Source organism: Dipodomys ordii, unplaced genomic scaffold, assembly GCF_000151885.1.
Source record: "Dipodomys ordii isolate 6190 unplaced genomic scaffold, Dord_2.0 Scaffold43, whole genome shotgun sequence".
Lineage (NCBI taxonomy): Eukaryota > Metazoa > Chordata > Mammalia > Rodentia > Heteromyidae > Dipodomys > Dipodomys ordii.
The window spans coordinates 2,110,039-2,121,894 of record NW_012267259.1 but is presented as its reverse complement, the minus strand read 5'-3'; the positions used below and the strand labels follow the sequence as shown (position 1 = coordinate 2,121,894).

The 11,856-nt window shown below is 44.7% G+C and overlaps 1 protein-coding gene across 1 annotated transcript in view; it reads left to right on the top strand.

Moving 5' to 3' along the window:
- Positions 1-398: 398 nt before the first annotated feature.
- The window catches only part of Myo5b (myosin VB), a 179,537-nt gene continuing 168,079 nt past the window's right edge, over positions 399-11,856 (top strand). Inside the window, exons 1-3 of the mRNA XM_013018885.1 lie at positions 399-494; positions 2,971-3,133; positions 5,771-5,904. Coding sequence (XP_012874339.1) covers positions 399-494; positions 2,971-3,133; positions 5,771-5,904 — 393 coding nt within the window. The remainder of the gene's footprint in view (positions 495-2,970; positions 3,134-5,770; positions 5,905-11,856) is intronic.

The window sequence follows — 11,856 nt, the reverse complement described above, 5'->3', positions numbered from 1 at the left end:
TTCCCTTAATCCTGTCAAACTCATACCAGCACCATACTTTCTAGAGGCTCGTGTGCTCTGCATCTTGGCTCTGTTTTAATTATTGGGACTCTTTGTGAAGTAGGTATAACTTTTATCTCTTTGTTCAGCTGAGGAAACTGAGGCTGAGACCTAGGCCTCAATTTACTCAAGCTGATAATGAATTCTCACTCAAGATGACGGTAGTCCATTAATTAACCCTGAACTACAGTACATGGAAATTTATACGAATATGTCAATAGTGTGCTCTTCTGGACAATGTATTTGCTTTCTGCCTGGAGCTTCTTGCAGAGAATACTTGAGTGCAGGAGGAAGAATCCACAGGCTTTGTGAACAGAGACCCTCAGGCCTATGATGCCCTTCTAGTCAGCTGTGCATTCATGCCAGATGCACTGCTGGTTCTCTACCTGCTGGCACATGGGGTTTATGTGGAGAGCTTTAAAAACACCACCGGATTCGCACCCCTAGAGATCAATGTAAGTAGTCAGGCGTTGCCTGGCATGGGAAAGAATGAGAGCTCCCCAGGTGATACTAGGGGCCAGCCTGGGTGGAGCACTGTTGTCATGGGCAGCTACTCCCTCTAGCTGAATGTGGGACTACTGAGGAAGCTGGCCCTGCAGAGGCAGAGAAAAGAAAGGGGTTGGGAGGGGGCTGGAGAACAGCTCGGCGCGAATGAGTGTGTTGTGGGCATCTGCTTTCACTACTAAATATATGCATCTCTTTGATAATTAGGTCATACTGGCTGTTTCATTTATTTTTCACATGATGCGGCTAAGCATTGTTCAAACAGGTTAGAGATGAATTGTGTAGCACTATACTTGGGTTAAATGGTAAGTTTGGCCTTTTCGTTGTCTGCTAATAGAAAAACCGAAGGAAGTCAGATTTGCAGGAGTGAATTCCTTTCAGGTGAGAAGAAATTAAGAGGCAACTCAGAATCTCTCTGGGGAGTTATAAAATGATAGCCCTGTGTCACTACAGGCTGGTAATAGAAATGCAGGCAGGAGAAGGTGTGTGGACAACATGTTCTGTGTATCTTCTGCAAACCAGCAGTGTGTGGTGTATTTGCTTTTAAGCCTAAGGGAAAACTCACAGCCTATAGGATTAGCTTTTTCAAAGTGAATAGCTTACCAGATCATCACCCTAAAAGGAAGCTCTTCCCCTCTGAATTTTTCTCCCACTCCTACCCCCCCCCCAATCATCCTCACATTATTGCAAGCTACTGTATCACTTGTCTCTCCCTTCCTAATTGTGTGTGTCTTGTTTGCTTGGCTATGTCTCATATATTGCTTTCTATTGAACCATAAAAAGAGCCATGCATCTTTCTTGAGGTGGTAGTAGGGAGAGGGTTAGGGTTAGAGATAGCATGCAAAATTTGATCATCATTAAAAATAACCTTGTAACCTTGGACAGAGGATAAATCTGTGTCTATGATAAGCATGTCTGTAATAAGCATGATGTCGAGTAAATATCCCTGTCAGTGGTTGCTAGTGTTCCCAAACGGAGAATATATGAAGTAAGATGAACAAGATTTGGGAAGCACAGGGAGGCCAGCCTGCACCCTCAGCATGGAGGGTTGGCACCATTCTGGTTCCATGGTGAGCTGTAATAAGCTCAATGCATGTCCACATGCGTCATCATTGTGGAGACTAAAGAAATGTGTGACAGCAGCTACACAGACAGCTATGTGGTAGGTGCTGAATATTTACTCGATTTGAGCCTACAGCTTGCTTGAGTGCATTGACATTCACAATGTCTGTCTAGAAGTTATACAAGAAGTTGGCTACCCAACTTTTCTCTTCTCTGTGTTGGCATTGACTTGACACATTGAAAGCCATTAATCTCCTTAGGAATTGGTCATAACACCTACTCACATTACATTTTATAGGGGTTGTGTGCAAATCTATCATTAGGTATAAACCAGATGCCCCATAAGTTCTGTTCATCAATCCTGTCCCTGGTGACTATTTAGTGAGCATCTGTTCCATGGGTAGCATGTGCTAGATAGATCCATAGATCCCCCAGGATACAAAGATACTAACTAATGGAGCTACATGATGTCAAAGGGATGGAATGAAATGGACCTGAGAAATGACTGCTAAAGGAAGGCAATTGGGGAAGGATTTACTGGGGCAGCCCCTCGTTGGAAGGGCTGGCTCTGGGTGGGAGATAGTGTTCACTGAGGAGTTGGTGCTGGAACTGGAGCTCTACTCAGATTAGACAGGTGAAGGGCAGAGGTCAGCACACCTTTCTGTAAAGGACCAGGTACTAAGTATTTTATGTATTAGTTCACAGAAAGGTTACGACTCGGCTCTTATCACTGAAGTACGAAAACAGCCACACATGGACACAGCTGTTTTCCAAGAAAATTTTTACTTATGGACCCCAAAATTTGACTTTCGTGTATTTCTTTCATATTATATAAAGGAATGTCTTTTTTCAACCATTTGAAAGTCTTGTGCTGGCATTGGCATTTGAACTTCAAGACTTGGTGTTCTCATTTGGCTCTTTCAAGGGCTGGTGTTCTACCACTTGAGCCATGCCTCTCATCTAACTACTTGAAAATTTAAAAGCCATTCTAACTCATGGGACTGTACAAAAACAGACACAGTGGCAGTTTGGCCCATGGCTATAGTTTCGAATCTATTCCCACACAAAGAAGCCTAAGAGTTAAGACAAGGCCGGATGCGAGGGCACACACTTGTAATCTTAGCTATTCGGGAAGGGAAAGCAGGAGGGCTGCTGTGAGCTCCAGGCTAGAAGGTTCTCGGGCTTTTTCTCTGACCTGAAAAGCAAAAGAACTGGAGGCATGTGTAGCGTTAGGTCACTTAGCCAAAAAAACCCACAATGTAATTCCCCCCCACCCGCCGCCATACAACCCTTCATCCCCCGAAAAGGCTAAGTGTTAGAGTCCCATGATGTCTCTGATGCTGGGACACCTCCTCTTGCTATGAGGAAGTACAGAATCCAGCTTCCCACCTGCCAGGGGCTTTCAGTCTGTTTAGCGAGGAGAGGTTCATCCCCACTCTCCCAGAGCCAGACTGTGAGCTCCTCCAGTGGAATCTGCAGCAGGTGGCCCCGGGGCAGCTGGCGAAGGCCCCGGCAGAGCTGGGACCAGGTCTTTTGGCTCGTAGCACCCTCTAGTTCCCATCCACTCAACTTCTGCTGGGATTTCCCCCAGTCTTCTATTGGTTAGTTGTTATCTTCACATCCTTGTCTTTGTTTTGGGTAAAAATCTCTTGGGTGTGCAGCCTGGATGGGGAAGGCCTGAAAGCACAGCCGGGCATGGAGACAGAATGGCGGGAAGCATCACTGACCCGAAGCTTAACTGGTGCTTGCATTGGGTGGGCAGTGGGTTCAAGTGACTGTGGAGAGGGTCAGCGCAACATCTGAGCAGAGGAGGACTGTCAACTGTTGGCGAATGTTCAAGAACTTTCCTCTGGAACTTCTTTTTCACTCAGAAGCACTTAGATACATTACAAGAAAGCCCGGATCTGTTAGGAATATAGATAGCTACAGTAGTGTCCCTGGAGGCGGGTAGGAAGCGATGCCATTCTAGGTGAGGCTGGCAAGGACAGAAATGCATTGACATTTGCTTGCTTTCTTGATGAGAATGTTCTTCCATCGCCTCAGGATGTTGAAGGCTCTGTAATGAATTAGAGACAAGGAAAATAGCTGTTGGGCTTGGTTTTTAAAGAGGACAGTGCCCACCTAGAAGGAAACAGTATCTTTAATAAACAGTATCTTTAAAGCCAACTGGTTACTTGTGGCCAGGTACTGGCTGACACAAGACTTGTGCTTGGAGCTGACCTGTGCTGTGTGAGAAGCGGGTTTACGCGGACATTCTGCTGACCTGTGGGCCAACGAGCCTTCTGTTCAGACTGGGTTAAGAATATTCTATGACATGAAAGTTGGTTGCGTGAATATATAGCTTCTAAGACGTGGAAGCCGTGTGGAGAGTACTCACCTATGAGGTGAGCACGGGGATCTGTGTGACTGGGGTGCAGTGAGCAGCCATCCAGTGCAGCACGCGCTTGTCTGTCCTCAGGAGCTGTCAGAGCACCCCACATCCAGATGGAATTGGTCTGAAGTGACTCCAGAATTGGTATTTTCCAAACTCCCTAGGTGATTTACCGTGCAGCCAGGGCTGAAAATTCCTGAGTTGAGAATGCGTTGGGCAAATCATTGCATGTCGCTCCCTGAGTTACCGTTTACTAAGCATTGCCATGCTCTTTCCCGCTGGGCCTTGATCAGGTTGAATGAGCTCATATGCAAATAAGGATAGCCACTGGGAGAATTGGGGGTATATCTATGGCTCAAAGAGTACAGAAAGAGCCAAGCACTGGTGACTCACACCTGTAATCTTAGCTTTGCAGGATGCTGAGATCTGAGGATCATGGTTCGAAGCCAGCTTAGGCAGGAAAGTCCATGAGACTCTTAAAAATTAACCATCAGAAAAGCATTAGCTTTGAGCAAAAAGGCTCAGGGACAGCACCTAGGCCCTGAGTTCAAGCCCCACAATGGACAAAAGAAATCGAGGAGGCTACCTACACAAAATCCTTAAGTGTGCCTTTGACTTGACTTTTTATTTGAGCAGGAAAATGACTTTAATCCTGAGTGCTGAAGACCAGAGCATAGTTTCGGAAACTATGAACATTTGCTTTTTGCCTGTGCTTTTTTGTTGATTGTAGCCATTTGTACCACCTTGTAAGAGGACAGTGCAAAGACCTGGTGCATATACCCAAATATATGCCCAGCAGTCTTTCTGGCAGAATTTGTGTGTATGGACACATGCCTGCATGTGTGTGCGTGCGTGCGTACGTGTGTGTGCGTACGTGTGTGTGTGTGTGTGTGTGTGTGTGTGTACTGGTACTGGGGCTTGAACTCAAGGCTTAGGCGCTTTTCCTTAGCATTTTCACTGGAGGCTGGTGTTCTGCTACTTGAGCCACAGCTCTGCTTTCAGTTTTTGATGGAAATATAAGACTCTCACAGACTTTCCTGCTGGGCTGGCTACACCCTGCAGTCCTCAGCTCTCAGCCTCCTGGGTAGCTAGGATTACAGGCACGAGCCCCTGGCACCTGGCATCTCTGGCAGAATTTTAATTTCACTGATCTGTGATGTTGTCTTACAAATCCACAAGATACACTCTTTATCAGTCTTATGAGTTATTTATCTACTATAGCATTGGATGACATTGTATCTTGAGACAAGGGGAAAAATATGAATACATTGCTTTAAAACCTCTCTAGACAAGACCCTTCCTCGAGAGTGGTGCGTTTTAGAAAGCTAGCTACTTCGTTTTTTTTCTTTTTTAAAAAATTACCTCTAGGGAGTTGTATAAAGGAGTTGTCGTTTAACAATGCAGTTTATGAAGATGATGTATCTTGATCACCCCTTTCAACATTCTCACTCATCCCTCCCCTCCCCAACCCTTCCCTCACTCTACGTACTTGGATTTTTGGGTGCATTCTTCCTGTGTTCTCTTCATCTGTCCACCTTTGCCCCCATTCCACCCACTTCCTGGTGTTTTATTTTGCTGAACTTTGACTTCAGCTTTTTGAGGAATTAGAACAGCTGAGTGTGATTCTTGTACCTCAGTTATAATTTGTGTACCCTTGCGTTTATAAGTTTATAAGCTAAATCCAGCTTCCACATATGAGGAAGCCATGTATCCTTCATCTCACTGGGCCTGACTTCATTTAACATAATTTTTTCCAAGTTTTTTTTTCCATTTCTTCCCAACTTTGTATTTAAGCTTCCTCTCTTCTCATTTTACAGTACACAAGGGTCTGGATCCCTGATCCAGATGAAGTATGGCGCTCGGCTGAATTAACCAAGAACTATAAAGAAGGAGAGAAGAGCCTCCAGCTCAAATTGGAAGATGAGACCGTAAGTGCTGGTCAGGGTGGGGGGCTGAGACCTGTTCTGATCAGGATGCAGTGTTTCCTTGTGGACTGATGTTCTTCTTGGCCATTGAAGCTGTTGATAATGCATGTGAGTGTGCTAGACCGTGAGGCTGCTTTGTGGATGTCACATGAGAAACAAGTGCCCACTGAGAGACAAGAATCTTCTGTATCGATGGGACATGTGGGAGGCCATTGACCGGAAAGAACAGTTCATGGGTGCAGGGGCTCTTGAGCCTGGCCCTCTTTGCATTGGGATCCTGGCTCAGTCATTATTGGCTTTGTAACTCTAGACAAGTAAGCACTCTTTCTGTACCTTTTGTCTGCCTCCATCTGACAGGGGTAAACTTGTACAGAACTATTTGGGGCAATAAAATTGGTTAAGACATAAGTCTTCAGGCTAATACTTGGAAAATAGAATCTCTATATGTGTAGAGAGCAGAGAGAGAGAGACAGAGACAAAGAGAAACACAGAGAGTATGTGTGTGTGTGTGTCTGTGTGTGTGTCTGTGTGTGTGCTGCTACTCAGGGCCTGGGTACCATCTCTGAGCTTTTCTGCTCATGGCTGGTACTCTACCCCTTTAAGCCATAGATCTACTTCTTGTTTTCAGGTGGTTAATTGGAGATAAGATTCTTACAGATTTTTCTGCCCAGATTGTGTTTGAACTGTGATCCTCAGATCTCAGCCTCTTGAATAGCTAGGATTTCAGGCATGAGCCACCAACTCCTGGCCTGAGACCATCCTTTTTGATTCACTGACCTTTAGGTTGCTTCCCTCCCAAGGATACAAAGTAGTAATTATGGGGGAGGGGGGAGTCTATTCTTTTTCCTTTTTAATGTGTCTTCTGTGTGTGACCAGCCTTTTCAACTGGTTCGTTTCATGTATTTTAGTACTAGACGGGCTCACTGTGGAAAATTGTGAGTAGATGGGTAGACAGCTGGGGCCTCGCCTTTTCAGGGAGCTCCATGAAGAGGGGACAAGGAACCTGACATGGAAGTGTTGTGGGTGTTGTGACCAGTTGCCGTAGGTAGGGGAACGGGTGGCTGAGGATGGGGTGGACCAGCAGAGGAGCTGGCTGCTGAAGCAAGGCCGCTACCAGGCTTCTTGAGAAGGGACTGGGTCACTGGAGGGTTGGGCTGCAGTGAGCTGAAAGTGTCTCTCTCTGGGAGACCTGTGAGTGCCAATGCTTGACACCTCCGTGGCCCTGTGGGGTGAGGAAAGGAAGCCGGTGCTCCTGGGATCCCATGGAGAAAGGGACAATCAGGCGGCCTCAGGCTGAGCGTGTGGGAGTTCACACAGGGTATGCAATGGGAACTCAAAGCTGGTGGCTTTGGGCTGAGAACTGGCTTTGGGATGGATTGTTTGAGCTGCCAAACAGGGAAGGTTTGAGTTGGTGTGATTATTACCTCCCTCTGAATTCCAGTGCACTAAAAATCTGTACCATGTCCTTTAGCCTTAGACCATTTACTTTCTTACTGCTTTTTAAAAAAAATTATTCTTCTTTTAAGCATTTTAGTCTTGTTACTCTTTTCTAGGTGATGGGTGACTAACCTGTTTGTTGATCATTTCCTACCATTAGTAACACAACAAGAGTGTGTTACTTGGTGGAGTTGGGGCAGGACACTGGTCCTCTTTCACTGTCCCCTAGCTGGTAGGCAGGCTTTTCCAGTCTCCTCTTGGTTTTGAGGTGACAGGCAAAACTCTCACCAGTTGAAATCTTGTTGACCATGTTGAATAACTTCCCATCCCACACCAGAAACAAAATGAAATTATTCCACCCACTTGAATGGTGTGTCTTCTACTGGAACAGATTTGGTTTCAGTTGATCTTTTCCAGTGGGTGGGTGTTGTTGAGAGCTATGTGGAGGCAGTGAACAGCGATCTTCCATGTTGCTAAAACAGAGCAGATGCTTGCCTCCCCTGCTGCCGGGGGGTGCGGCCCTGCATGACTAATGCAGACAGCTGTCCAGGTTCCGTCTCCAACCTCCCCAGCTAATCAACATGGAGTCAGAACCAATCCTGGGCTTGGAGATCAGCAATGAGAGCACTGGGTGCCTGAGTCTTTGCAGGTTGCTCATGAGTTATGCTTGCTGGAGTTGTCTCTGAGTATCACTGGAAGCATGGCTAACGTTGGATTCTTGAAGAGCATCTTCTCTGAAGTTAAAACCATCCTTGATTCATCAGGCTGGCAGTGCAGCCTCCTAGCCCCGCTCATCCTGTCCCCCAGGCCCCCAATGTACAGGTTAGTTTCAGTAGAGCAACAAAGGGAAAGTCAGATTATCTGCTGAAAAAGCAGTAGTCCCAGTTCTGGACTGTCATATGACAAGACCTTCAACTTAATGCCAACTTGTTCCTTCTGTTAAGGATTCTTACTGCTCCTTACGATATTTCCCCTGCATTTGCTTTCTTGCTTGCTTGTTTACGTATGTCCTTGTAAAACATGCAAACACAAAATTTACCATGTTAACCATTTGTAGGTAGACAGTTTGTTGCTTTCCCACTTTTGCAGGTGTCACCATCATTTTTCTACAGAGCTCTTCATCTTGCAAAACAGAAAGTCTGCCACATTCAACCCTCTCTATTTTTTTTTTTTTTTACCCCTACTCTTAGTCCCTGGCAGCCACCATTCTGCATTCTGTCTCTGACTTTGACGGGTCTAGGCACTTCGGAGAAGTGGAATCATATGTGCTTTTGTGTGTGACTTACTGTGTATGACTTATTTCTCCTGTCATAATATAAGATGTTTTATGGTCATGAGAACATGGTAACTTATTCTGGGGGTAAAGGATTAGTGTCTCCTATTTTCTATCTAGAGCCATACTAGGTATAAGTTATCTGTGTGCTCATCCTCAGCATACTGCTCTGCCTTTAAACCAGAGCAGACACCTGGGGATGTTAAGTTGGGTTAAGTGTGGCACACCCAGCTTTGCCTAGTTCAGAGTTGTGTGCAGGTCTTGTGGTCTCCCTTGGCCACACCTCCCTGGCAAACTGCTCCACTCTGCCCTCTAGTGGCTGGCAGATTCCTGATTTCCCTGGTTTTGTTTTTCTATCTTCTGTTTGCCTACAGTTGGTGTGCAGTGGCCAGCAGCCACCAATATGGACTGTGCTTCCTATTTGCACAACCTGACTCATGGTTAAGAGGAAGATAGAGGAACAGAAGAGCAGAGCGCTAAGATTCTTCATTTGTTTTAGTGTCTCCAAGCTTACCCAGTTATTTGTGGGGCTGGGTGGAGAGAATGTAAACCTGCATCTAAGTATAGCTTACCAAAAATATTTAAGTAAACCAGACACTTTCAGCATCTTTGAATGCACCTGTAAACAGAGTTTTAAAAAAATCTTCACCTAGTATCTTACACTTCTGGACAAACACTTCTAGGGGTAATATGGCCCATTAAATATTGTAACATGTTCCTTATATGCTATGTTGAGCCCCTCTGGAGCTACAATTAGCTATAAATGTTGAATATGAGTAGTAGTGTTAAATTCCAATCTATGTCATCATCCACAACAATGTTAAGTCTCCTTCCCTCTGGATGCCCACACATGGAGAAATCTGTGGCTCAAAGTGCCGAGCTTGCAGCCCCTCTTTTCTGCTGTACTACATCTTTTACTCCTTATCTCTTATACTGTAACCAATGCCAGTAGCATACTTGTGGCTGTGTTTTCACAAAATTGCTTATGCAATTGCCCCCACGTGCTCAAGGAGGTCTGATAGAAGCTTCATCTGAGAAAAGATGGAGTGCCAGGGTTTCTGTCTCAGGTGTGAAGACATTGGACTTAGGTCACAGTTTTCCAGCTTGAAAATCAAAGGGCTGAGTGAAGGGAGGGCTCCATTCCGCACTGGGATGCTTGCTGAGGAGGGTGGAGAGAGTTGGGGATGTCTCCAGCGGATGCCAGTTTGAATGCCTCTTGGAAGGGAGATCTGACATAGTTCCAGCAACACCACTAATTCAGTACAAGGAAAATACTGCTAAAGTTTGATCTTCAGTACCCTACAAAGGTCCGTGTGTTGGCGGTTTGGCCACTGCCTGCAGCATTGAGAAGTGGCAGAACCTTTAGAAGGTAGGGTCTCAATAGAAGCACTGGGAGGACCTCAAGGCCAAGAGCCTTGGAAGCAGCCCTACCTCAGGCTGCTCTGGCAGGGAACCCGTACATGCTCTTCCCTGTAGGAGCCCTTTGCGACCAGTACCAGGTAAGGCTTTTTCTAAGGACTACCAAGTAAGGCTCTTTTGAGGCCACTATCAATGCCCTCATTTTCCAGATGAAAACCGGAAGTTTAGTGAAGTTGAGAGCCTTCACCCTGGATCACTCTTTACTACTGAAGAAATGTAACCCCACAAACTGTAACACACACATACAAGTCTGAGACTGGGAGTGGTTGTGTGAGTTGAAATAGAGCTTACAATTACATCTTGAAAAAAGAAAAAGAAGGTGGAACCTAGTAAAAATGAAGTTCTCACTTCTGTAATTTTGGTCTGCTGAAAGTTGTAAATAGAGCTTTTCACAGGCAAAAAAAAAAAAGTCCTTAACTAATATACAAGGGAAAAAACAGAATAAAACTCCACAGAGATAACCAATGATATTTTGAGAGATGTCATTGCAGGTAGTGTAATTGATTCTGTATACCTCATTCTGGAAAAGAACACTGTGCGACCACACAGTTTTTTGAGGGCTGGAAGTGTGGCTCAAATGGCCCAATGCCTCCTAGTCTATTGAGGAAAAATTCTAAATACAGATTACTGCTGCCTTCCAGAGTCATGGTGCTGGTATGTACCCACCAACGGTAAGCCTCTTGCCCATACACTTCCTCCAATTGAGGGTCTTGACTGTCTTTAGACCTTTATCTAATAAACACTATTAGTGCTGCAATGTTTTTTACCCTCTCTCCCTCTGTTAAGACAGCATCTTACTGTGTAGCCTAAGCTGGCCTCCAACCCATGATTGTCCTGTTCAGACCCACTAGGGTTGGGATTATAGCCATGCACCTCCACACACAGCTTGTGCTAAAGCCTTTTATTGCCATTTTTGTGGTTAGTGGTCAGATTGAATCCTTTTCCTATGTCCTCTATTTATTGCTTATCTGTGATTTCTGTTCTGTGACCAGCTTCCTGTTTGAGTGTCAGTTTTCATCTTGATTTTAATAAGGTGATTTCTGTCATTGCAATACAGAATACTTGTCTCCTTCTCCTATTTGACTTTTTAGATGACATGATTTATGACAGTTTAAAGTTCCTTTTTATAGTCAAGATTATGAATGTTTTGTAAATGGTTTTGGTTTGGCGTCATCCTTTCTAAGACTTAGCATAAATATTTCATTTTTTTCTTACCTAGTACTCATTTTTCATTTTGGCTTTATTTTTAAATTGCCTCAATCTAAACTTTAAGAGTAGAACACTGGCATATTTTTGTTTCTTAAATGGCCATTTAGTTCTTTCTGGTATTCATAAAATTCATTTTACCCATTTATTTGCAACTCTAATGCTGTCATACATGTTCTCCATATGTACTTGCATTTGTTTCTAGATCTGTTAATTGCGTTTATCTGCTTATGTTAGCACCCACAGCCATGGTTCTGTGGTATTTACTGGCATATTCTTAGGTACCTCTAACAGTGGTTGTAGGGAGCAATGACATTTATATTCCCAAAAAATGGACTGTTATCACAACAAATTGAATCTGTGTCCATGGCATTTCCTAAAACAGTTTATACAGTGGTTCAATTAACACATGTTTTTAACGTAAGTGGTTCTTAAATCCATAGAATGTGGATTTAAGAATGTGGATACTTGGGATTTTTTTTTGGGGGGGTGTCTGGTCGTGGGGCTTGAACTCTGGGCCTGGGCGCTGTCCCTTAGCTCTTCAGCTCAAGGCTAGTGCTCTACCACTTGAGCCACAGCGCCACTTCCGGCTTTTTTCTTTTTGCTTATGTGGTGCTGAG